The 27,544-nt window shown below is 42.3% G+C and overlaps 1 protein-coding gene across 4 annotated transcripts in view; it reads left to right on the top strand.

Annotated features, from left to right (window-relative positions):
- The window catches only part of ERCC8 (ERCC excision repair 8, CSA ubiquitin ligase complex subunit), a 60,710-nt gene that overhangs the window by 17,214 nt on the left and 15,952 nt on the right, over nucleotides 1-27,544 (top strand). For all 4 annotated transcript variants that reach the window (XM_073344006.1, XM_073344008.1, XM_073344010.2 and 1 more), the window contains 3 exons: nucleotides 12,669-12,772; nucleotides 15,064-15,188; nucleotides 21,819-22,016. In XM_073344006.1, the coding sequence (XP_073200107.1) occupies nucleotides 12,669-12,772; nucleotides 15,064-15,188; nucleotides 21,819-22,016 (427 nt within the window). The remainder of the gene's footprint in view (nucleotides 1-12,668; nucleotides 12,773-15,063; nucleotides 15,189-21,818; nucleotides 22,017-27,544) is intronic.

Raw genomic sequence — 27,544 nt, 5'->3', positions numbered from 1 at the left:
CTGGAGCTCTCCCAGTTCTTTCCCCTGGGATACTCCTGTTCCGTTTAAGGGGATGTCTCCCTTTGGGTTTGCCTTCCTCTTACAAGCCTCTCCTCCCGAGAAGCACCTTCCTCCTGAGAGCACTCCCTCTGACTGAACTCATTTTTAATAGGGTGTGAGTGCTTCTCTACTGATTGACCATTAACCAGTCACCTGAGGCAAGCAGTAACTCCCAGGTAAGTTCTCAGAGAACTGACACGGGCAAGCTAGGCCCTGACTCTCTCCTTTAAGACCCAGTTGCCCGGTGACAGCCTCTGATTATCGCTGACATTGCCCTGGAGGGTCTGAGACTAAGTCATACCAGCTGAGGCAATCAGTGTTTGTCCTAAGGGACTGCTACCCGGGATCTGGTCTGAGAATGGGAGAATCACAAGCGATGGTTAGAGGCCTGAGACCTGAAGATAGCAAGGGATGTGGAGGGTGAAAGGAGAGGTCAGAGGTGCAGTTCACGCAGTGACAGTGATGCTGCTTTCACACAGTACAAGCAGAGAGAGGTTTTCAGTTTCTCACAAAAACACTAGATTCTGTAGATTTCACTGATCAAGGTCCTGGACATGACATAACGAATTCAAAAGAGGAAGAATATCCCAAGGCTTGTCAGAGGCTTGTTGCAAAGCTTTAAGCTTCTGCTGACAGCTGGAAGGACATGACCAGGAAGTATGGGGTGCTGGGTGTATGTAATTTACCAGGGATACTCCACAGCACTGAATCAACTTTCCAGACTCACGTTCGTGTCGTAACAGAAAAAACAGAATATGACGGAGACAGTATATCATCTCTGACAGATTGCAGCAATAAAACAGGTTCCTTTCTAAGGATGAGTATAGTTCACAACTATAGATCACAAGTGATCTGGAAAACTGATAGATACTTGGAGTGGAATATCTGTCCATGCATATATAACAAGGGCCTGCTGGGTGTGGGGCTCTGTCCCCCGCTAGTGGCACTTTAGACCACTTAGAGATTAAGGAGTCTGCTACAACCTCATCTGGCTTTTAGCTCACACAGTAGAGGCTCATACACTAAGCTTCAGAGGTCCCAGGTTCAATCCTGGCTGCTGCGTTACACACAGAAGTAGCTTGAAGAAGGCACAGAGATAAGAGGGAGAAGAAAACAAATGGTAGAGTTAGATGTTCACTATTGACAAATGAGAAGATGTGGGGCTTGAGAAATCAGACCAAAGATATGATTTATGTATGTTCCTTGATGGATGACCTGCTAAGGATGACTTTCTCACAGGATACAGTTACAAAGGACAGAGAGAGAATCTTCATCTTTCTTCAAGAATACTGCCTTATAGGAACATAGTGAAGAACTCTCTAGCTGCAGTAGAAAAACTGGGGCTGATTATAGGTGCAAAAGTGGGAAAGCTTTTCAGAGAAGAGAAAAAAAGGTGTATGATCCATCAGATTTCAGCTGGTAAAGCTGTCATGTTCTGAATGTTAATTTGAGTTAATTTCCAAATTTAGTTATGAACTGAGTTCTATCTCAGGCCTCTTCATGGGTTCCTGTTGCTTTTTAAAGGTAACTTCACCCCTTGTTGAAGGCATCTCATTCCTAGAGTTCAAAGTGTTTAAGCAGTCCATGTCCTGCTGACTTCCTTACTACATCTAAATATCAATGTGTAGCAGCTGTGACGGGGACACACAGAGCTCAAGTTTCAACATGGATTTGTGACAGAGGATCCTTGGTGAAGGATGTGTGGTTATGGAACCTGCTTCCCACAGGAGATTGAGCTAACCATGAATCTCACCCCCTGTCAAGGTTCCTCCCCCACTCTGAACTCTAGGGTACAGATGTGGGGACCTGCATGAAAAACCTCCTAAGCTTATCTGTACCAGCTTAGGTCAAAACTTCCCCAAGGTACAAAATATTACACCCGTTGTCCTTGGACTGGCCGCTACCACCACCAAACTAATACTGGTTACTGGGGAAGAGCTGTTTGGATGCGTCCTTCCCCCCAAAATACTTCCCAAAACCTTGCACCCCACTTCCTGGACAAGGTTTAGTAAAAAGCCTCACCAATTTGCCTAGGTAACTACAGACCCAGACCCTTGGATCTTAAGAACAATGAACAATCCTCCCAACACTTGCACCCCCCCTTTCCTGGGAAATGTTGGATAAAAAGCCTCACCAATTTGCATAGGTGACCACAGACCCAAATAGATTCATAGATTCATAGATTCATAGATATTTAGGTCAGAAGGGACCATTATGATCATCTAGTCTGACCTCCTGCACAATGCAGGCCACAGAACTTCACCCACCACTCCTAAAAAAGACCTCACACCTATATCTGTGCTATTGAAGTCCTCAAATTGTAGTTTGAAGACCTCAAGGAGCAGAGAATCCTCCAGCAAGTGACCCATGCCCCATGCTACAGAGGAAGGCGAAAAACCTCCAGGGCCTTCCAATCTGCCCTGGAGGAAAATTCCTTCCCGACCCCAAATATGGCGATCAGCTAAACCCTGAGCATATGGGCAAGATTCATCAGCCAGATACTACAGAAAATTCTTTCCCGGGTAACTTGGATCTTACCCCATCTAAAAACCCATCACAGGCCATTGGGCCTATTTACCATGAATATTTAATTACCAAAACCATGTTATCCCATCATACCATCTCCTCCATAAACTTATCGAGTTTAATCTTAAAGCAAGATAGATCTTTTGCCCCCACCACTTCCCTCGGAAGGCTATTCCAAAACTTCACTCCTCTGATGGTTAGAAACCTTCGTCTAATTTCTAATCTAAATTTCCTAGTGGCCAGTTTATATCCATTTGTTCTTGTGTCCACATTGGTACTGAGTTTAAATAATTCCTCTCCCTCTCTGGTATTTATCCCTCTGATATATTTATAGAGAGCAATCATATCTCCCCTCAACCTTCTTTTAGTTAGGCTAAACAAGCCAAGCTCCCTGAGTCTCCTTTCATAAGACAAGTTTTCCATTCCTCGGATCATCCTAGTAGCCCTTCTCTGTACCTGTTCCAGTTTGAATTCATCCTTCTTAAACATGGGAGACCAGAACTGCACACAGTATTCCAGGTGAGGTCTCACCAGTGCCTTATATAACGGTACTAAAACCTCCTTATCCCTACTGGAAATACCTCTCCTGATGCATCCCAAGACGACATTAGCTTTTTTCACAGCCATATCACATTGGCAGCTCATAGTCAACCTATGATCAACCAATACTCCAAGGTCCTTTTCCTCCTCCGTTACTTCTAGTTGATGCGTCCCTAGCTTATAACTAAAATTCTTGTTATTAATCCCTAAATGCATGACCTTACACTTCTCACTATTAAATTTCATCCTATTCCTATTACTCCAGTTTACAAGGTCATCCAGATCCTCCTGTAGGGTATCCCTGTCCTTCTCTAAATTAGCAATACCTCCCAGCTTTGTATCATCTGCAAACTTTATTAGCACACTCCCACTTTTTGTACCCAGGTCAGTAATAAAAAGATTAAATAAGATTGGTCCCAAAACTGATCCTTGAGGAACTCCACTGGTAACCTCCCTCCAACTTGACAGTTCACCTTTCAGTAGGACCCGTTGTAGTCTCCCCTTTAACCAATTCCCTATCCACCTTTCAATTTTCCTATTGATGCCCATCTTATCCAATTTAACTAATAATTCCCCATGTGGCACAGTATCAAACGCCTTACTAAAATCTAAATAAATTAGATCCACTGCGTTTCCTTTATCTAAAAAATCTGTTACTCTCTCAAAGAAGGAAATCAAGTTGGTTTGGCACGATCTACCTTTTGTAAAACCATGTTGTATTTTGTCCCATTTACCATTGACTTCAATGTCCTTAACTACCTTCTCCTTCAAAATTTTTTCCAAGACCTTGCATACTACAGATGTCAAACTAACAGGCCTATAATTACTTGGATCACTTTTTTTCCCTTTCTTAAAAATAGGAACTATGTTAGCAATTCTCCAATCATATGGTACAACCCCTGAATTTACAGATTCATTAAAAATTCTTGCTAATGGGCTTGCAATTTCTTGTGCCAATTCTTTTAATATTCTTGGATGAAGATTATCTGGGCCCCCCGATTTAGCCCCATTAAGCTGTTTGAGTTTCGCTTCTACCTCAGATATGGTGATGTCTACCTCCATATCCTCATTCCCATTTATCATGCTACCACTATCCTTGGATCTGAGAACAATGAAAAAGCATTCAGTTTTTTACAAGAAGACTTTTAATAAAAAATAGAAGTAAATAGAAATAAAGAAATCCCCCCTGTAAAATCAGGATGGTCGATATCTTACAGGGTAATTAGATTCAAAAACATAGAGAACCCCTCTAGGCAAAACCTTAAGTTACAAAAAAGATACACAGACAGAAATAGTTATTCTATTCAGCACAATTCTTTTCTCAGCCATTTAAAGAAATCATAATCTAACACATACCTAGCTAGATTACTTACTAAAAGTTCTAAGACTCCATTCCTGGTCTATCCCCGGTAAAGACCAGCATATAGACAGACACAGACCCTTTGTTTCTCTCCCTCCTCCCAGCTTTTGAAAGTATCTTGTCTCCTCATTGGTCATTTTGGTCAGGTGCCAGCGAGGTTACCTTTAGCTTCTTAACCCTTTACAGGTGAGAGGAGCTTTCCCCTGGCCAGGAGGGATTTCAAAGGGGTTTACCCTTCCCTTTGTATTTATGACACGCCCCCCAAATCTCAGCTAGGGTGAAACACTGGCTGGGATTTCTTCCTGGAGCTCTAGGAAAAACAGAGTTAATAAGACACATGCATCTCTAAATATACTACCAAGTACATAAAGACTAACAATATTTTCCACATCTCAAGGACGATTTTAACCAGTTGATTCTGGGAAACTTTCACGGGAGAGTGCATCAGCCACTTTGTTAGAAGCTCCTGAGATGTGTTGGATGTCGAAATCAAAATCTTGGAGAGCTAAACTCCACCGAAGAAGTTTTTTGTTAGTTTCCTTGACGGTGTGAAGCCACTTCAGTGCAGCATGGTCGGTTTGCAGGTGGAAACGCCATCCCCAAACATATGGGCGTAGCTTTTCCAGAGCATAGACAATGGCGTAACATTCTTTTTCAGTGACTGACCAGTTGCTTTCCCTCTCAGACAGTTTTTTGCTGAGAAACACTACAGGGTGGAATTCTTGATCAGGTCCTTTCTGCATTAAAACTGCTCCCACACCACGCTCGGACGCATCTGTGGTTACTAGGAACGGGTTTGTCAAAGTCTGGGGCCCTTAGTACAGGGTCAGACATGAGTGTCGCTTTAAGCTTGTTAAAGGCCTTCTGACACTTTCCGGTCCACTGAAAAGCATTTGGCTGTTTCTTTTTGGTTAGGTCTGTCAGTGGGGCAGCGATTTGGCTGTAGTGCGGTACAAATCGTCTGTAATAACCGGCCAAGCCTAAGAAGGATTGAACCTGTTTCTTTGACTTTGGGACAGGCCACTTTTGGATAGCATCCACTTTGGCCTGTAGGGGGCTGATAGTTCCTTGACCCACCTGGTGTCCAAAGTAAGTCACTCTGTTTAGGCCTATTTGACACTTCTTAGCCTTAACAGTTAGTCCTGCCTCCCTTATGCGCTCAAGGACTTTTTGTAGATGTTCCAGGTGGTCTGCCCAGGAATCCGAAAATATGGCCACATCGTCAAGGTAGGCGACTGCATATTCTCCTAATCCCGCTAGGAGACCATCTACAAGTCTTTGGAAAGTGGCGGGTGCATTTCGCAGCCTGAAAGGGAGTACATTAAATTCATACAGCCCGAGATGTGTGATGAAGGCTGACCTTTCCTTGGCAGATTCATCTAGCGGTACCTGCCAGTACCCCTTGGTTAAGTCCAAGGTAGAGATGAACTGGGCCCGTCTCAGTTTCTCTAATAGTTCATCTGTGCGTGGCATTGGATAGTTGTCTGGGCAAGTTACAGCATTTAGCTTACAGTAGTCCACGCAAAAACGTATTTCCCCATCTGGTTTGGGAACTAGAACCACTGGAGATGCCCATGCACTTTCAGAGGGGCGGATTACACCCATCTGTAACATATCCTGGATCTCCCATTCTATAGCAGTTTTAGCTTGGGGAGACACCCGGTAAGGTTGGACCCTAATTGGGTGAGCATTACCTATGTCAATGGAGTGGTATGCCCGTTCAGTCAGTCCTGGGGTGGCTGAGAACGTTGGCGCGTAGCTAGTGCACAGCTCCTGGATCTGCTGTCGCTGCATACGCCCAAGGGTCATGGAGAGTTTCACCTCTTCCACACCACCAGCACATTTCCCTTCGTAGTAAACACCTTCAGGCCACTCAGCGTCGTCTCCTCCCTGGGCTGTAAACTGACAAACCTTTAATTCTCTGGAATAAAAGGGCTTTAGAGAATTAATATGGTACATCTTAGGCTTTCGGTTGGAGGTGGGGAATGCTATGAGATAATTAACAGCTCCCAGGCGCTCCTGGACCATGAATGGCCCTTCCCACGATGCTTCCATTTTATGGGCCTGGAGCGCCTTTAAGACCATGACCTGGTCCCCTACTTTGAAGGAACGCTCTCTGGCATGTTTATCATACCAGGCTTTTTGCTCTTTTTGAGCATCCTGTAAGTTTTCTTTAGCAAGGGCTAAAGAGGTTCGGAGGGTGTTTTGTAGGTTGGTTACAAAGTCCAGAATATTAGTTCCTGGAGAAGGTGTAAATCCCTCCCATTGCTGCTTCACCAGCTGCAATGGCCCCTTAACCTCACGGCCATATACAAGTTCAAATGGGGAAAACCCTAAACTGGGATGTGGTACAGCTCTGTAGGCAAAGAGCAACTGCTGCAACACTAGGTCCCAATCATTGGAGTGCTCATTTACGAATTTACGTATCATGGCCCCCAAAGTTCCATTAAACTTCTCCACCATGCCATTTGTTTGATGATGGTAAGGAGTGGCAACCAAGTGATTTACCCCATGAGCTTCCCAAAGGTTTTTCATAGTTCCTGCCAGGAAATTAGTCCCTGCATCTGTGAGGATGTCGGAGGGCCAACCTACCCTGGCAAAAATGTCTGCTAGTGCCTGGCACACACTTTTAGCCCTGGTGTTGCTTAGAGCTACTGCTTCTGGCCATCGGGTGGCAAAATCCATGAAAGTCAGTATGTACTGCTTTCCTCTGGGTGTCTTTTTCGGAAAAGGACCCAGAATATCCACAGCTACTCGCTGAAATGGAACTTCAATGATGGGGAGTGGCTGGAGAGGGGCTTTGACCTGGTCTTGGGGTTTTCCCACTCTTTGGCACACCTCACAAGACTGAACATAGGTAGAAACATCCTTGCCCATTCCCTCCCAGTGGAATGACCCCCCCAAACAGTCTTTGGTCCTGTTCACCCCAGCATGGCCACTAGGGTGATCGTGGGCTAAGCTCAAGAGCTGGGCCCGGTATTTAGTTGGAACTACCAACTGTCTCTGAGGATGCCAGTCTTCCTGGTGTCCACCAGAAAGAGTTTCCTTGTATAAAAGTCCTCTTTCTACAACAAACCTGGATCGATTAGAAGAGCTGAGAGGCGGTGGGTTGCTCCGTGCCGCCGTCCAAGCTCTCTGGAGGCTTTCATCTGCTTCCTGTTCGGTCTGGAACTGTTCCCTTGATGCTGGAGACATCAGTTCCTCATTGGATTGTGGACCGAGGCTTGGTCCCTCTGAAAGCGATATAGGGGATGGAGCTGTTTCTGTTGACTGTGAACCGCTCTCCGCTGGTGCACTATGTTGGGATTCAGGCTCCGGCTGAGCCTCTTGTGTAGGGTTATCGGCTGCTGCCAGTTCAGGTTCGGTGGGGCCCTCTGGTGTTGAGGTTGCAAGTACTGGATTCAGTGCTGGCACGGGGTCTGGTGTTGGTTGTTTGGCTGGTTCCGGTTCTGGGACTGGTTCTGTCTGGGTCTCTGGGACTGGATCCACTACTGCTGTTGCAGACATTGGCCTGGGGTCCAGGTCCATCACCTCTGACCGGGTCCTGATAGAAGTTTCCGGAACAGAGCTAGGCCTCACGGCTTGTTTAGCCTGGCTGCGGGTGACCGTTCCCACCCTCTTGGCCTGCTTCACATGATTGGCCAAGTCTTCCCCCAACAGCATGGGGATGGGATAATCATCATAGACTGCAAAAGTCCACATTCCTGACCAGCCCTTGTACTGGACAGGCAACTTGGCTGTAGGCAAATTGAAAGAGTTGGACTTGAAGGGTTGAATCGTCACTTGGATCTCTGGGTTGATTAAATTGGGGTCCACTAAGGAAGCATGGATAGCTGACACTTGTGCTCCGGTGTCCCTCCACGCGGTGACCTTCTTCCCACCCACACTCACAGTTTCCCTCCGCTCCAAGGGTATCTGGGAGGTATCTGGGCCTGTGGACCTCTGGTGTGATTCCGGTGCAATGAACTGTAATCTGTTGGGGTTCTTGGGGCAGTTGGCCTTTACATGCCCCAGCTCGTTACATTTAAAACATCGTCCAGCTGACGGTCACTGGGGCGAGGAGGGTTGCTGGAGGACGGGGTGGTGGGACGATAAGGGGTCTGGAGGGTTCTTTGGGAGGTAGGTGGGGCTTTGGGCAGCCCCCAGTAATAGGGTGTGGTCTGGGGTGGTCCCTTCTGGTCTCCGCTCCAACTGCGACCAGTTTTCTTCTTCTCTGCCACCTCCACCCATCTGGCTCCAATCTCTCCTGCCTCGATTACAGTTTTGGGCTTCCCGTCTAGGATGTATCTTTCTATTTCCTCAGGAACACCCTCTAAGAATTGTTCCATTTGCATTAGGAAGGGCAAATTTACTGGAGATTCAACACTTGCTCCTGATATCCAGGCATCCCAATGTTTCACAATGTGGTAGGCATGTCGGGTAAATGACATGTCTGGTTTCCACCTTAGGGCTCTGAACCTCCGACGAGACTGCTCAGGTGTTATCCCCATTCTGACTCTCGCCTTGGATTTAAACAGTTCATACTTGTTCATGTGTTCTTTAGGCATTTCAGCTGCCACCTCAGCTAAGGGTCCACTGAGCTGCGGCCTCCGCTCTACCATGTATTGGTCAGTAGAGATGTTGTACCCAAGGCAGGCCCTTTCGAAGTTTTCTAAGAAGGCCTCAGTATCATCACCTGCCTTGTAGGTGGGGAACTTTCTGGGATGGGAAGTGGTACCTGGAGAAGGATTGCTAGGGTTTGTTGGTATATTCTGCCGGGCCTTTATCCTCTCCACCTCCTCCACATGCTTCCTCTCTTTTTCCTTCTCCTCCTCCACATGCTTCCTCTCTTTTTCCTTCTCCTCCTCCACATGCTTCCTTGCCTCCATTTCCCTCTTGTGGGCAGCCTCCTGTACCTCCTTCTCCAGCCGCATGAGTTCTATCTGTCTTTCATGTTCCCTTTGTTTTTCCTCAGCCTGAAATTTGGCTAATTCCAGCTGTAGTCGAGCTGAGGATTTGGTCATTCTAACCTCTCTGTTTTTAACTAACTTTACACCCGAGGTTTAGAAATAAACAAACAAAACGTGGCTGTAAAATTTTGCTGTGCTGGAATAGAATACCTGTTCTCTGATAGTGACTGTCAGCCTACAGAAAAAGACAATTCCCTTGTCTCTGCTCTGGGCCCAAATTAAAGCAAAAAACCTCCAACTACTTGGAAACCTGCTTACCCAGCCCAAAGAAAAAGCAAATGGGTAGAACACACACCCCCTATTTACTTTTAGGAAGAAAAGAAAAAAAAACCTCTGGGTTAGAAGACTGTGAATTTCCTTGCAGGAGTTAAGTACCCTGCCTCCAGGCAAAGAAAACCTGCAATTCACAAGATAATCCCCTTTTGTCTCTGCTTGGCCACAAAGCAGAGAAAAAACAATCTGCTTTCAGTTTCAACTGCTTTCTGGACTTCCTTTCCAAAGGAAAAAAAATTTCCTTTTTAAAATCTGTATTTCTAGTTCAAAAAATCTCAACTGGATCTCAAAATGATTTCAGGTTAATCCCACCACTATGCCACCATGTCAAGGTTCCTCCCCCACTCTGAACTCTAGGGTACAGATGTGGGGACCTGCATGAAAAACCTCCTAAGCTTATCTTTACCAGCTTAGGTCAAAACTTCCCCAAGGTACAAAATATTCCACCCTTTGTCCTTGGACTGGTCGCTACCACCACCAAACTAATACTGGTTACTGGGGAAGAGCTGTTTGGACGCGTCCTTCCCCCCAAAATACTTCCCAAAACCTTGCGCCCCACTTCCTGGACAAGGTTTGGTAAAAAGCCTCACCAATTTGCCTAGGTGACTACAGACCCAGACCCTTGGATCTTAAGAACAATGAACAATCATCCCAACACTTGCACCCCCCCTTTCCTGGGAAATGTTGGATAAAAAGCCTCACCAATTTGCATAGGTGACCACAGACCCAAACCCTTGGATCTGAGACCAATGAAAAAGCATTCAGTTTTTTACAAGAAGACTTTTAATAAAAAATAGAAGTAAATAGAAATAAAGAAATCCCCCCTGTAAAATCAGGATGGTCGATATCTTACAGGGTAATTAGATTCAAAAACATAGAGAACCCCTCTAGGCAAAACCTTAAGTTACAAAAAAGATACACAGACAGAAATAGTTATTCTATTCAGCACAATTCTTTTCTCAGCCATTTAAAGAAATCATAATCTAACACATACCTAGCTAGATTACTTACTAAAAGTTCTAAGACTCCATTCCTGGTCTATCCCCGGTAAAGACCAGCATATAGACAGACACAGACCCTTTGTTTCTCTCCCTCCTCCCAGCTTTTGAAAGTATCTTGTCTCCTCATCGGTCATTTTGGTCAGGTGCCAGCGAGGTTACCTTTAGCTTCTTAACCCTTTACAGGTGAGAGGAGCTTTCCCCTGGCCAGGAGGGATTTCAAAGGGGTTTACCCTTCCCTTTGTATTTATGATACCCCCTTCAAAGCATGCAGCAAGCTATGCCTTTTTAAACAAGCATTTCCTCAGCCCTCGTGTTGTAAGACACCCAGCACAAAGGGAGCCAGTCACCAGCACTTGGTTACTGTAAGCAACAGGTTTAAAGAAGGGGAAAGAAAGCTCTACCTCTTCCTTTTTTTTTTTTACACCTCTATTAGTGGTGCATGATATATCTCAAATCTTGTAGGCTGTTCAGTGACTACAATGAATACATTTAAATACATATGTTTTCAGGTAGAGATTCTCTCTTAAGATGCATGCAAAGGTTTGAGTCCCAGGGAAGTTACTCAGATTTGCTAACATTCAACCAGTACTGAACCCAGAAGTGAATAACACATTTAACCAGATTCCCTGAGCTTGACATAAAGCATTCAGAGAGACCTCTGCTGGGAAGAGAATTTTCTGTAGCTGGGTACCTGTAGCTCTTGGTGTCTTCACTATTATTCAGTATACCTGGAATCTGTGAAGGTACAGGTGTTTACACTTTGTTAGCTGCCTAATTTTAACTGAAATAAAAAAAAATTGGAGAAAGCCAAATTTTGGCTAACTTGGGAGTATACTGTTATGGTACAGCTGTGCATTGTCAGGTTGTGAACCTAAGGAAAATACCCACTGCTATGTCTTTTGCTTAATATTACCTTTTAAAAAAACTTGTTTTCCCTGCTGACTACATTGAGATCATGGACAAGCTACTCTTGGCTGTGTCCCTCTACTCACTTTGTGTGACTGGACACTATTTTTGAAATTATAGGAATCCAGACAGAGACAGATTGTTGTAAACTTATGACCTGTCTTCAAGAATAGGGAAGATAAAGCCTGAATGAATGAATGAACAATCTATAAGAGCTGCAGAGAGAATTAGTTCCCCCAACATTTTGTATCTTACTCACTCAGGAATGCAGAACATTTTCTTATTGTTAAATTTTGGTGTTCGCCTTCTTTTTCTTTTTTTGCTGTGTGTGTGTGTGTGTGTGTGTATGTGAAATCAAGTAGACTTTGTGTCACCATAAATATGCATTATATAAAGTGGGTACAATTTGGGGTCTCTCCTCCAGAACAAGTGTGTGTGTATTATATTCTCAGATGAAGGCAAAATATGCTGCTGCCTTTATTAATCCAAATCTATTTTTACACAGAAATAGAAATGTGTTGGAAATACTTGGTACCACTGATTCATAAGCAAAATGAAAAGCTGCTGCTTTCAGTTGGTGCACTGCTGCCTTTTCAGCATACATTCAGTGTGCAACGTTAGCAGCAGAAAACAGTAAGGGGAAAAAATAGCAAAGCAAATAACCTATCTTCTTGTTTACAGAATAGGGACACAATTAATCTTTTCCTGCTTTTATGCTGTTATTTTTAATTACATGGGCATATCATTTCTCCAAGGACTAGATAGACTTGTATCTTGTTCCTTAGCATTTTTGCAACCACATTCTATTGTTATTGTACTTACACAATATTATTAACAAGTACAATAATATTGTACTAGTTTTTCAAACATTGTGTAGATGAGCAAGAAGCTCAAAGTCTGCCTTAATGTCCACTCTCTGCATTCTCATTAGCTTGAATGTGATATCACAAGGTGTAAATCAGGGCAGAATGCAGCCCAAAATGGGAACATCTACTGGACCCATGACAGAAAAAGGTGGGGATGTTTGGAGGCAGTTTCTCTAATCAATAAATCCATACAATTTATTTTTCTTAGTGCTGACAGTAGAGTAAAACTCTGGGATGTGAGGAGAGCATCTGGATGTCTGATTACTCTTGATCAGTACAATGGGGAGAAGTCAAAAGCATCTTCTGAAGCAGGTAATAAAGAATATATTTATAAAGGAAATATGATGGTGGTGGTACGCTACATCTTTACCTAGAAGCATTCTTGAATTTCATACCATCACAGTTTTTAATGCAAGAAATGACCATTGTGATCATCTAGTATGATGTCTTGTATAACACAGACATAGAATTTCACCTGGTAACTCCTGCATTAAACCCAGTAACTTGTGGCTGAACTAGAGCATATCTTTTTAAAAGGCATACTGATAAAACCTTGGCTCTGTTTGAAGTCAATGGGAATTTAAAGTTTTCAAATAATGGAGAATTGACCACACCCCTTGATAAGTTGTTCCAGTGGTTAATTACCCTTACTGTTAAACAATGTGTGCATATTTCCAGTTTGTCTGTCTAGCTTCAAGTTCCAGCCACTGGATTTTGTTATGCTTTGGTCTTCTAGAATAACGAGCTCTCTATTATTAGATAGCTTCATCTATAGTAAGCAAGACATATATATGTATTAGGTTAGTTATAAAATTCAAAATTTAATTTTAACTTTGTTTAATGCTAAATTATGCTATTACTTGAATACTAACAAAGGTGGATAGGTCCTGGAATATACTAAATATGCCCTGGTTAAAACATTAACATTATTAACATTTTATACGAATGCAGCTAAACACAATTTCTGCACTTGGGAAGCAAACTAAATTAAAGGAACAGCACTGTACTTTAAAACGTAGTTCAGAAATTAATTTGGATTAATTCTGGATCCAAGTTCCATACACTGGACAAACAAAACCAAACTTTAGATCTCATAAAGCATCTTCTGAAACGAAAGATTTTAAAACGGACAAAGTAAAAGACTGTGTCTAATCCTAATCCTGAAAAGATTAACTCGTGCCTAAATTTAAGCACTGTGAGCAGTCCCATAAATTGGACTAATTACAGTGTGTAAAGTTAATCATGTAGGATCAGAGTTTTATTCAGGAAAATACTGATGGTGGATTTATACATAAAACAACATTGAGTTTGTTTTGTAGGCTGTGGTTTAGCTTTGTGCTGTGTCATGTTCTCTGTTGCATATATGGAATATGAATGTTTGGTTTTGAGAATTAAAAATGTAATTGACACTCAAAGTTATTGAAATGACAACATACTGGGAGAACTAAGAATTTCTTTTTAATTTAGCTTACAACTTTTGGGTCCCATCAAATGGACTTCTGTGTATGTTGTCTTAAAATGGATTAATGAAAGTACAAAGATCGATAACTCAGAGAGGTGCTTTAGAAATGCCAAAGACAGGGGTGGGAAGGGGAATCTGTTCTCTTGGATGACTGTTGTATGTTAGAGTTTTTTAAACACACAATTCCTGTGCTCCCCACTTGATTATTTTTTTCTCTCTGGAAGGACAAATTTTGAAGTGTGTGTATATATAGTTTCATGAGAACTGTTAGGTTTGTGGTGTTTTTAAAATAGGAACTGAGGAACAATTGTCAACAATGGAAGAGGGACATTTGAAATACTAGATCAGAACTGTAAAATAAACTTAGCTCATTAATTTCTTCAACAAATTTTGCAAAGCAGGTAAAGCAGTTTTAACAAACTAAAATGGAAGCTCCAAATTACGAACTTGGGGGAGGGGACTAAGTGTGCAAAAGACTTCTTCACATATGTAAAAAATGTAGATGTAAACAATCTTTGTAGTGGGGTGCTACAGAACAGATCATTATACAAATAGCTTTCACATCATGTTCACAAAGAGCTTATATTTTATGCTGCAAAAGAGAAATATATTCTTATTATAGACGGAGGAAAAGCTGTCTACAGAAACACTAGTAAACCTTTAAAATAGTGTCAGATCCTGCATTATTTCTGCATCCAAAACAACCATTAAAGTCAGTCAATGTTTTGCCAAAGACACAGATTTCAGGATTGGGTCCTTTTTGGAGGTAGTCATCAGCACTTTGCTCTATTTTTGATGTTACTGTAATGTCATCTGAGCATCATGATATCTGCAGAAAGTGGAAAGGGCATTGAAACTTTTGTATGTTTACTCTCATTTTGAATGAAGTACTTTCAAACGCACATAATACATTCACCATATAGAACCTAACATAGAAGGAACTTCATCACTTGGCATCATAATCCAAAGGTTTTACAATATATATTTTATAAGAACCTTTGTTGCTTTCAAATAAACATTTATATATTCTTGAGTGGAAAGTTGTTTGAATATTTAAATAGTGCATTCAGTACTACAGGTGTACAAAATAAAATAATAAATCTTCCCTAAATAACTGAACAGGCTCATATTTTCCTGACAGCAAACACTGCTCATAATGGAAGAGTTAATGGCTTATGCTTTACAAGTGATGGGCTTCATCTTCTGACTATTGGTACAGATGACCGGATGAGACTCTGGAATAGTTCCAGTGGGGAAAACACATTGGTAAGGTTTTTAAAGGACCTTCAGTTGCATTTCTTGGTTACTTTTAAGAGACTAATAGACCAGTGGTCCAGTTATGATACATAATTTATCTTTGGAAGTAAATCTCGTGCTGGACGCTGCTGCGTAATCTCAGTTGATCTATGTATTTTTAATCAAAATAATTTATTTTCTATTATTTTGTCAAGTGAAAATTAGTAACTAAGAGGCCTGCATGGCCCACCATTTGAAAATGAGACTATAAAACCAGTCATTTGTGACAGTAGCTCAAATCCAGGTCAGGCTGGCAGTAACCAGAAAGCACTAACATCTGTTGGCAGCTTGTCTGAAACAAATTTGGTTCTCAGTCTACTTTTCACTGGGTGGGTGTCCATACCACAAACTGAATAAGTATGGAGACTGAATTAATCTCTTGTCAGTAGGTATAGCTCTTTCCAAATAAGTTTGAGATCCGCTGAGAGAAGTAGGCTGCATCTAGCCCTCTTTATGCAGTCTGTTTTCTACGTGCTCCCTCCCAACCCTTTTAGCCACTGGAGGGCCACTTCTCATTGGTTCCAACCACAGAGGATCCTGAATGGCCTTTTTAGGTAATTCCTGAAGGCCATCTCCACCCCCCTCCAAGCAAAAGGACACCTTCATGCAGATTGCACCAAGGCAGCGGCGTCATCCAGTAGGGACAACTCATGCCTGGTGTCACAGATCACAACAACCTTTCAGTAGGAATACAGATTATATTCCTTCATCTCTCTAGTCTCCCCACCCCCAGTGCTCTCATGCCTGCTTTAAACTGCTGCTGCTGCACCTGCTCCGTAGAGAATATTAGATATACAGTCCCAATGAAAATACAACTCTAGTGATATAAAATTAAAGTTTCAGAACACTCTAAAAACATTTAATTAAGAGCTTAGATAAGTATAAATGGCAATCCCTACGCAAAAGGACAAACTGAGGGCCAAATCCTGCTCCCATTCAAATAAATGACAAAAAAACTCCTGTCAGTGGGAACAGGATAAGCCCTAACATGAGCGTAAAAATCTGGCAGCATTTTCCTTTTGGCAGGGGTTGATCTTGCTGGGAAGAGATTAGTGGGTTCCTTCTGATGCAAAAAGGCTCAGTACCCCACCTAGATATTCTAAGGGTATGTCTTCACTGCAGCATTAATTCAGCACCAGCATTCATTGATAGGCACCAGATTCTGAGTATCTGGGTTAGCCTGGGTGTGGGCAGCCACACTGCAAAGTCATACCTGAGTTACTGGTGCTACCCCTTCGTGCTACATTTACGCATGTGGGTTGCTGAGACTTCCGGGGGCATATCCCATGCTTCTTTGTGCTACCGTAAGAAGACCTGCTTATGATTCTTTCCCAATGAATTGTGGGAAAACTTTGTCTGTTTTTCAGGGCACATGGTGGGGAATTGCGGGATGGGTGGTTTAGTCTGCATCCTCATTGTAAAATGGGTAATGTTACCAGCCCAAATGAAAGCCTCATTCAAGTTTTAGCCTACAGCCCCATATAAGTGATATAGCCCAGACTGAAAGCACCACTAAACTCAGATGAGAAGGTTTTGTTCATGGATGGGAAGGGGGTGAGGGGCAACACCTGAGTTAAGATCCCAAGTGTTAACTCTGCTGTGAAGACATGCCCCAAAGGGAGGTGGGAGTGGCTCTCCAGAGAGTGGATATAAAGAGAGTGGACTGAGGAGCCCTGGGCGTAGCGATGACTAAGGAGAAGACTTAGAGCTGAAACTTATTTGATAATACTGTCAATATTCCAGAAAGAGGGTGATTTTGGCTTTCGACAGTTCGTAGATTTTGTTATGGAGCAGGTTGAGAGAGGCATTTCCTCACAGCACCCCACAAGAATTACTCTGGAGTTTGAGTAAATATTTATCCCTTTTAAGTTGGCAAGGAGAGTTTGGCCTATAGAACTAGGTTACCATCTTACTGGGAAAGAAATGGGTGGATGCAAAAACAGAGAATATCTAAGTATTTGCTCTCTTGAATAGGGATTTTGATTACAAAAGCAGAAGCAAAGTTTACCACTTCTGCCATTCTTTGTGTGGATCCCACTTACGGCGTGCATGCACGTCATGTGCACAAGATCAGAATTTTTGACCAGCAGTGCCTTTGGGGGCTGCATCTGTGCCCTGCATGATTTCATGCTCTCCCATCTGAGGGAATAAAAGGCAGAGTGGCACTGACCACCTCATTTCCTGCTTCTTCCAAGGCAGAACTTGATGGTGTCCACCTGCTATCCCATAGTGCCCTTTCTTATACACAAGTTTGTAGGTATTAGTACATATTTCCAGTTAGGATTTGCAGCCCTCTTTCTGTGTACATGCATGGGAATGACGAGGTGGGCTGTTGGGTTGTTTCTGCCTTAACCCTTGATTACTGTTGGTGCTGAGGGTCATGCCCCCCTTACCCCGTTGACCTTCCCCATGGAGCTGGGCTGTGAGCAGGACCACGACTCAGGCTGGGGGGCCATGCAGACAGGGGTAAAGGGGCTGAGGCTGGGGCCGCAGCTGGGGGAGGGACTGAGAGCAGAGCCGTGGTTGGGGGCGGTGGCAGGAACGGAGCTGTCAAGGTTCCTCCCCCACTCTGAACTCTAGGGTACAGATGTGGGGACCTGCATGAAAAACCTCCTAAGCTTATCTTTACCAGCTTAGGTCAAAACTTCCCCAAGGTACAAAATATTCCACCCTTTGTCCTTGGATTGGCCACTACCACCACCAAACTAATACTGGTTACTGGGGAAGAGCTGTTTGGACGCGTCTTTCCCCACAAAATACTTTCCAAAACCTTGCACCCCACTTCCTGGACAAGGTTTGGTAAAAAGCCTCACCAATTTGCCTAGGTGACTACAGACCCAGACCCTTGGATCTTAAGAACAATGAACAATCCTCCCAACACTTGCACCCCCCCTTTCCTGGGAAATGTTGGATAAAAAGCCTCACCAATTTGCATAGGTGACCACAGACCCAAACCCTTGGATCTGAGAACAATGAAAAAGCATTCAGTTTTCTTACAAGAAGACTTTTAATAAAAATAGAAGTAAATAGAAATAAAGAAATCCCCCCTGTAAAATCAGGATGGTAGATACCTTACAGGGTAATTAGATTCAAAAACATAGAGAACCCCTCTAGGCAAAACCTTAAGTTACAAAAAAGATACACAGACAGAAATAGTTATTCTATTCAGCACAATTCTTTTCTCAGCCATTTAAAGAAATCATAATCTAACACGTACCTAGCTAGATTACTTACTAAAAGTTCTAAGACTCCATTCCTGGTCTATCACCGGCAAAGACAGAATATAGACAGACACACAGACCCTTTGTGTCTCTCCCTCCTCCCAGCTTTTGAAAGTATCTTGTCTCCTCATTGGTCATTTTGGTCAGGTGCCAGCGAGGTTACCTTTAGCTTCTTAACCCTTTACAGGTGAGAGGAGCTTTCCCCTGGCCAGGAGGGATTTCAAAGGGGTTTACCCTTCCCTTTATATTTATGACAGGAGCCATAGCCGATCTGCGGTGGGGACTGGTAGCCAGCCCGCAGCCAGATGTGGCTCCACTCCCAGCCCCACGTGTGGCTGAGGCTGGGGTCAGGGCCAGGAGTGGAACCACGCCGAGGCTGGGGATTGGGCCAGGACCCAGGGACATGGCTGCGGTCAGGGCCAGAGCAGAGCTGGGGGCGGGGAGGGAGCTGCCCCCCCACTTCCCAGAAAGGTCTCTGCCTTAAGGTTAAAGTTCTCAAGTCCTCTCACTCTCAGCTTATGCAAATGTAGCCAGTCGAACTCCATGGACTACAGAGGAGCACCTTTCATTGTCCCTCTGGTCCCAGCTGCAAGCTACCTGCAAAGGCCCTGCAGCTCCTTTTAATCTGAGCCTGCTGGGCTCGAATGGCTGCTTCCATGCACAAACTGACTTATCTAGCTTCCCCTCGCTCTCAACTTCTGCATTATGGAGCAATGGTAGCTACTTTATTATAGTTAAGAATGTGACCATGTTTTCGTTATTCAAGTTAGATTTCAACTCCCCTCTCATTTCCATGAGTGTGGAAATATTTTTTTTAACCTGAAATTTCTCTGTTGGGGGTTTATTCCTTCACCCACTTACTTCCCTGGTCCTTCTCACATGAACAGAGAGCAACAATACACGAAGTCCAAAGGTGCAAACAATTCGATATTTATTGAGGTGAACTTCCAGCAAGCATGATTCCAGTTTCCTTCCTTAGTGTCCCCCTTCCCAGCTCTGACACCACAGAGCCTTACCTGTGTCCCTGTTCCCATTTCCCCCTTTAGCAAAACATGATTCCAATTTCCCGACCCCCATCCCTGTTCCCATTCCCCCCAAACACACACACACACACACTTCCTGATTGACTGCAGACTATATAGTAAAACTTGAGTTTTGCTTAGCTATACCTTAACCATTCATTTTACTGAAATTTAACTAACCAATCCTAACATATTGTAACATGATTATTTAACCAGTTATATCCCACCACCTTAAAATTTACACCCAGCAAAATTAATTATACGGCAGACAGAAACAATCACAGAACCAGACAGAGATTATACAGACAATAGGGAAATGGGGACTACAGTGATAGAACAACAAAGAAATGAGGAGTACTTGTGGCACCTTAGAGACTAACAAATTTATTTGAGCATAAGCTTTCGTGAGCTACAGTTCACTTCATCGGATGCAAACCAATGAAGTGAGCTGTAGCTCACGAAAGCTTATGCTCAAATAAATTTGTTAGTCTCTAAGGTGCCACAAGTACTCCTTTTCTTTTTGCGAATACAGACTAACATGGCTGCTACTCTGAAAGAAATGAGGATTTCACATCCTAGCTATTGATAAGTGAGTTCTTGCAAGACAGGATGCTATCAAACTAAGTTTCCTTTTACATCTTCTAAGCACTTCCCTTTCTCTGGAGGCGATAGGCATTATCAGGACAGGATTGTATTCCTAACAGCCCAATAGCACCTTATTTCAATGTGACTAGTTTGAAATGTGAGGATGTGACCCTTCGCTTCCCAGCTTATGGCTGCCTCTGCTGCTTAGCCAAAGATCTTAGCCGAAGCACAGGGCCTCAGATTGTCACAGTAAGAGAAGGACTTTACACCGGCAGACAGTGGTTTTGATTCTTTCTTTTATACCTCTATAACTAGCTAAGTGATAAGAATACACCTAAATTCTTAGAGTATAGGCCTTTACAGACAGGCCTGAATATCTGTATCCTAACATTCTCATATGTGAATTCTGTCCAGAAAAGAACCATTGGGGAAAATGTGGTTAGAGAAGTTATTTTGTGTGTATCTGTGTGTGATTTTTGTTTTGTATTTTTGAGTTACAGGACTATGGAGGAGAGGGGGAAAGTATTTTCACATTTGGAAAAAAAATCAATCTTCTTTATATTGTCATCTGTAGAATAGGTTGGTTCGAGATTCCAGAATTGTATGGCTGTTTTCATTAATGTTTTTTAAGGTTAAGTGAAAATTTTTGATTGAACTATGAAAATATAAATCTCTGAGAGCTCTGTCATATGTTTGATGTCCTTAGAAACTTCTTCATAGTTCTTGCAGAATATATAAACTTCCATGGAATAGTCTGAATCTATTAACTTCATAAGCCACATGGTTCTGGTTCAACAACTTCAGAAGTGTCTACAGACACACTTGGTGGAGCTTTTAATTTCTGGAAGGTAAATAGTTCTGGTTCAAGGAATGTGCAAGCAATTACTTGTAAATTCCACACGGAAAGTAACTGGTTTTGTATCAGAAGGCCTGTGCAGAACTTTTTTTCAGCAGTGATTTTGCAGAGAACTGATTTTACAATTGGCAATGACACCGAAGAGCCTGGATGCATTAATTTAAAATTGCAACATTGGGTTTTAAATCACTAACAAATTATAATGTCAGAGAGAAATCCATTCACTTGACTTATTTTTGAAATATTTGATATATTGCCATCATGAGAGTTAATCAAAAATTTAAACAACTATAAGAAATTCCCAAACAAAAAATAATTGAGATAGTTATGGATAAAAAGACATATACTTGAATGTAAAATAGCCTTACTGAGATGTTGGCCTTTGGAAGAAATTATGTTATGTTTGAAAGCCAGAAAGCCAGATTTAAAGTTCCACAAACTGTCTTAATACTGGCCATTATACCATCCCACGAATGCTCTTACTAGTAACCATCTTCCACTTACCAACCAGAAAATGCCATCAGCATAACTAATCTACCCTTTCATACTTGTGATCTTGGGCCACCTCCTGCCCAACACATATCACCTATCAATCCCAGTTGAAACTCACTCACCTGTTCAGAATGAGAAGAAATGACATCTCTTATACTTCAAATAGAGTACATTGTTTCATATCTTCCACTCAGTACAATTTACCCTATTCATTATGCTGTTTTCATTAACTTTGGAACCCAAAAATAAGGTGTATGCATTTGGGAAGCTCACAGTTGTGTTAAATTCCAAAGTAGCAAGGTGCTTGCATAACCATTGTTTTATTGAGAATTTAACTCTTAATTTTAAATTTGTTTTAATAATTTAATCCACAAGAATTAGCTTTGTATAATACTAGCTAACAGCTTAATCTTGCATCCTACAGGTGAACTATGGGAAAGTCTGTAATGAAAGCAGAAAAGGACTAAAATTCACCATCTCTACTGGCTGTGATCCAGAATTTGCATTTGTACCATATGGTAGCACCATTGCTGTTTATACAGTCTACTCAGGAGAACTGATAACTATGCTTAGGGGACATTATAGTACTGTTGACTGCTGTGTATTTCAGCCTAATTTTCAGGTAAGTGAAGTACTTAAGGGAGTTTAGAATGTTCATAAAATAATGAGTTCATAGATTTTAAGGCCAGAAAGAGATCAACACATCATCTAGTCTGACCTATATAACATAGGCCATAGAATTTCATCCAGATACTCCTATACTGAGTCAAGTAACTTGGGTATGTTAAATCTCGATTTATAAACATCAAGAGAGGGAGAATCTACCTCTCCCCTTAGTAGTTTATTCCACTGGCTATCTAGTTAATCATTCTCTCTGTCCAAAAAAAATTTTTTTCTTTTCTTTTCTTTTTTTGTAATTTTAATTTGTCTGGCTGTAACTTCCAACCATTGGTGCTTGTTCTGCCTTTCTCCAATAGATTAAAGAGCTTTTAGTGCCTTTTATTTTCTCCTTGTGCAGCTATTTTTACAATATAGTTAATTCACCCCTTGATATTTTTTGTTGATTAGCAAACAGATTGCTCCTTAAGTCTCTCTTTTAAAGATATTTTCTCCAGCCCTCAAATAATTTTTGTGGCTCTTCTCTGCACTCTCCAAATTACAACATCCTTTTTAAAATGGGAACAGCAGTACTGGATGCAGTGTTCCAGAATAAATCTCAGTAATGCTGCATACGGAGGTAAAATTACCTCCCTACTTCACTTTATCTAAACAAGAATCACATTAGCCCTCTTCCACAGCATTGCACAGGAAGCTCATGTTCAGTTGTTTGTCCAGTATGATTCCTAAATCCTTTTCAGAGTCACTGTTTTCCAGAATATAGCTTCCCATTCTTGGCCTCTTTGAATATTGGCCCATCTTGAGTACTCTTCCAGTTGTCTTCAGTATTCCAGGATTTACTGAAAATTAACATCAGCAAGCCAGAGATCTCATCCATCAGTTCTTTTAGGGGTCATAGATGGAAGTTATCTGGGCCTGCGGATTTAAAAATATTTATCTGTAGTAGATATTGTTTAACATCCTCCTGAGTTATTAATATACTGGAAAATTAGTTCATCATCCTTATGTGTAATATAAGTACATCATTCTGCTTCTTTCCAAATACAGAACAGAAATATTATTTAAACACTTCAACCTGTGCTGCATCATTATAAACAATTCTACCATCTCCATCTAGTAGTGGTCCTGTGTCATTATTAGGATTTCATTTGTTCCTAATACACTTAAAAATTGCTTGTTGTCCTTAGACCTGCCAGGTCTGGATTTTTCTGTGAGGTCTTTAGCTTCCGTCATCAATGTTCTACACCTCCATAACTTTCAATTTTATATTGCTTTCTGTTTATTTCCCCTTTTCAAATATGTTTATGTATATATTATTTTTAATCGTTACCTTCACTTCCTCTCTTAACCAGGATGGGCTTTTAATCCATTAAACTTAATTAGCCCTTCGGAACCTCCACATATATATATGACTGGTTGGGATTTGTCCTCTCTTTGGCCATGAATTTCATGATCATGGGTCCCTTGGAAGCCACCAATTTGCTGTCTAGTTATCTATTCATCTTTATCCATCATAAAGAGATCTAAAATAGTTATCTGACACTGCTTTACAATAGCTTCTTTAAGTTGTTGTTATATATACCTACCTTCAAAGAATGGTGTGCCACTTAATTCGTATTTATATATCACTTTGAGATACTGGGAGTAAAGATGCTACAAGTACAATATTATTATTGGCTCAAATTCTGCTTAAGCAAATATCCTATTAACATTGATGAGATGTTAGCCTGATGAAGTATTGAGGACAGCAGGATTTGGCCCATTATTATAACTGAGGGGTTGGATGAAGGCGAATGGAAAAAGGCTAATCTAGTGCCCATCTTTAAAAAAGGGAAGAAGGAGGATCCTGGGAGCTACAGGCCAGTCAGCCTCACCTCAGTCCCTGGAAAAATCATGGAGCAGGTCATCAAGGAATCAATTCTGAAGCACTTGGAGGAGAGAAAAGTGATCAGGAACAGTCAGCATGGATTCACCAAGGGAAAGTCATGCCTGACTAATCTAATTGCCTTCTATGACGAGATAACTGGCTCTGTGGATGAGGGGAAAGCGGTGGACGTGTTGTTCCTTGACTTTAGCAAAGCTTTTGACACGGTCTCCCACAGAATTCTTGCCAGCAAGTTAGTATGGGCTGGATGAATGGACTATAAGGTGGATAGAAATTTGGCTAGATTGTCGGGCTCAACAGGTAGTGATCAATGGCTCCATGTCTAGTTGGCAGCCGGTATCAAGTGGAGTGCCCCAAGGGTCGGTCCTGGGGCCAGTTTTGTTCAATATCTTCATAAATGATCTGGAGGATGGTGTGGATTGCACTCTCAGCAAGTTTGCAGATGACACTAAACTGGGAGGAGAGGTAGATACGCTGGAGGGTAAGGGATAGGATACAGAGGGCCCTAGACAAATTGGAGGATTGGGCCAAAAGAAATGTGATGAGCTTCAACAAGGACAAGTGCAGAGTCCTGCACTTAGGACGGAAGAATCCCATGCACCACTACAGACTAGGGACCGAATGGCTCGGCAGCAGTTCTGCAGAAAAGGACCTAGGGGTTACAGTGGACGAGAAGCTGGATATGAGTCAACAGTGTGCTCTTGTTGCCAAGAAGGCCAGTGGCATTTTGGGATGTATAAGTAGGGGCATTGCCAGCAGATCAAGGGACGTGATCGTTCCCCTCTATTCAACATTGGTGAGGCCTCATCTGGAGTACTGTGTCCAGTTTTGGGCCCCACACTACAAGAGGGATGTGGGAAAATTGGAAAGAGTCCAGCGGAGGGCAACAAAAATGATTAGGGGACTGGAACACATGACTTATGAGGAGAGGCGGAGAGAACTGGGATTGTTTAATCTGCGGAAGAGAAGAGTGAGGGGGGATTTGATAGCTGCTTTCAACTACCTGAAAGGGGTTCCAAAGAGGATGGCTCTAGACTGTTCTCAGTGGTAGCAGATGACAGAACAAGGAGTAATGGTCTCAAGTTGCAGTGGGGGAGGTTTAGGTTGGATATTAGGAAAAACGTTTTACTAGGAGGGTGGTGAAACACTGGAATGCGTTACCTAGGGTGGTGGTGGAATCTCCTTCCTTAGATATTTTTAAGGTCAGGCTTGCCAAAGCACTGGCTGGAATGATTTAGTTGGGGATTGGTCCTGCTAGATGACCTCTTGAGGTCCCTTCCAACCCTGATATTCTACGATTCTATGATTATTTTGGAGGCTGTGCAGGGGGAAGCCTGGTTGTGAAATCTGCTGTAGGAGTTCAGTGTTTCGCATTTACTGTCTGGTGTTCAGATAATAAACATTGTTTGAGAGTTCCTGACACAGTCAGAAGTAGGGACAATGTCTTGTCTGTAAAGCACCATGCAAACCTAAGGAACAGTATAAATAAGGTTATGAATCTGTCACAGTTTCCATGATTTTATGAGACCTCCATGACGTCTTGAATATTCCAATAATTCAGCCCTGGGCAGTGGGGCTTGGTCTTCAGCTTCAGCCCCAGGCAGCGGGGCTCGGGCTTCAGCTTCGGTTTCAATGAATCTGGGATTTATTATTTATTGCCCACATCCTGTCCATGACTTTTAATAAAAATACCTGTGCCAAAAACGTGGCACCTTAAGTATAAAGTGAGTCACTGATGTGTGAAGAATTGCAACTTCATTCAAAAATTTAGCTGCTTTCTTCCTGAGACCTTGCTTTTTTTGTACAGTAAGTGTCTATTACAACTACTTACAAAGGCAGTTGATGACTTGCCCTGATGTGGCAAGTCAGTAAGTGTACAGAAAAATTAAGATAATTACAAACTAAACAAGGTTTCGTGCTTTGCAGTCTACATATTGTTCTGCTCTTAATTGACTCAGGAGCTCAAATAAGTTTATTTGTTTTGTGTTAATATAATTTTATTTAATGTAAACTCTAGGCTAACTGAAAACCATACAATCCTTGGACAGGAAAGCAAGACAGAATAGTTATAATGTTCACAGTAAATATACTGCAGAAAGAACAAGGAGTACTTGTGGCACCTTAGAGACTAACAAATTTATTTGAACATAAGCTTTCGTGGGCTAAAGCCCACTTCATCAGATGCATGCAGTGGAAAATACAGTAGGAAGGTATGGATATATCTATATATATACACACAGAGAGTGTGAAAAAATGGGGGTTGCCATACCAACTCTTAATGAGATCAAACAATTAAGGTGGGCTGTTATCAGCAGGAGAAAAAAAACTTTTGTAGTGATAATCAGGATGGCCCATTCAAACAGTGTGAGTAACAGTAGGGGAGAAATTAGCATGGGGAAATAGTTTTTAGTTAATGTAATGACTCATCCACTCCCAGCGTTTATTCAAGCCTAATTTAATGGTGTCCAATTTGCAGATTAATTCCAGTTCTGCTGTTTCTCATTGGAGTCTGTTCTTGAAGCTTTTTTGTTGAATAATTGCAACTTTTAGGTCTGTAATTGAGTGTCCAGGGAGATTGAAATGTTCTCTGACTGGCTTTTGAATGTTATAATCCTTGATGTCTGATTTGTGTCCATTTATTCTTTTGCGTGGAGATTGTCTGGTTTGGCCAATGTACATGGCAGAGGAGCATTGCTGGCACATGATGGCATATATCACATTGGTAGATGTGCAGGTGTGGCTAATGTGATTAGGTCCTATGATGGTGTCCCTCGAATAGATATGTGGACAGAGTTGGCAACGGGCTTTGTTGCAAGGATCAGTTCCTGGGCTAGTTTGTTTGTTGTTTGGTGTGTAGTTACTAGTATTTGCTTCAGGTTGGGGGCTGTCTGTAAGTGAGGACTGGCCTGTCTCCCAAGATCTGAGAGAGTGAGGGATCGTCCTTCAGGACAGGTTGTAGATCTTTGATGATGCGCTGGAGAGGTTTTAGTTGCAGGCTGAAGGTGACGGCTAGTGGTGTTCTGTTGTTTTCTTTGTTGGGCCTGTGCTGTGGTAGGTGACTTCTGGGTACTCTTCTGGCTCTGTCCATCTGTTTCTTCGCTTCAGCAGGTGGGTACTGTAGTTGTAAGAATGCTTGATAGAGATCTTGTAGGTGTTTGTCTCTGTCTGAGGGGTTGGAGCAAATGCGGTTGTATCGTAGAGCTTGGCTATAGAGAAGGGATTGTGTGGTGTGGTATGGTCTGGATGAAGGCTGGAGGCATGTCGGTAAGTATAGCGGTCAGTAGGTTTCCAGTATAGGGTAGTCTTTATGTGACCGTTGCTTTTCTTTCTCCTGCTGATAATAGCCAACCTTAATCGATTGGTCTCGTTAAGCGTTGGTATGGCAACCCCCATTTTTTCATGTTCTCTGTATATGTGTATATGTATAATATATATCTTCCTACTGTATTTTCCACTGCATGCGTCTGATGAGGTGGGCTTTAGCCCACAAAAGCTTATGCTCAAATAAATTTGTTAATCTGTAAGGTGCCACAAGTACTCCTCGTTCTTTCTCCTGATACAGACTAACACGGCTACCACTCTGAAACCAGTAAATATACTGATGTCCCCATTACACTGCTCAAAGGGAAGACTGGGTTTTTTAAAAA

Source organism: Lepidochelys kempii, chromosome 5, assembly GCF_965140285.1.
Source record: "Lepidochelys kempii isolate rLepKem1 chromosome 5, rLepKem1.hap1, whole genome shotgun sequence".
Taxonomy (NCBI): domain Eukaryota; kingdom Metazoa; phylum Chordata; order Testudines; family Cheloniidae; genus Lepidochelys; species Lepidochelys kempii.
This window is presented reverse-complemented; position numbering and strand designations above follow the sequence as displayed.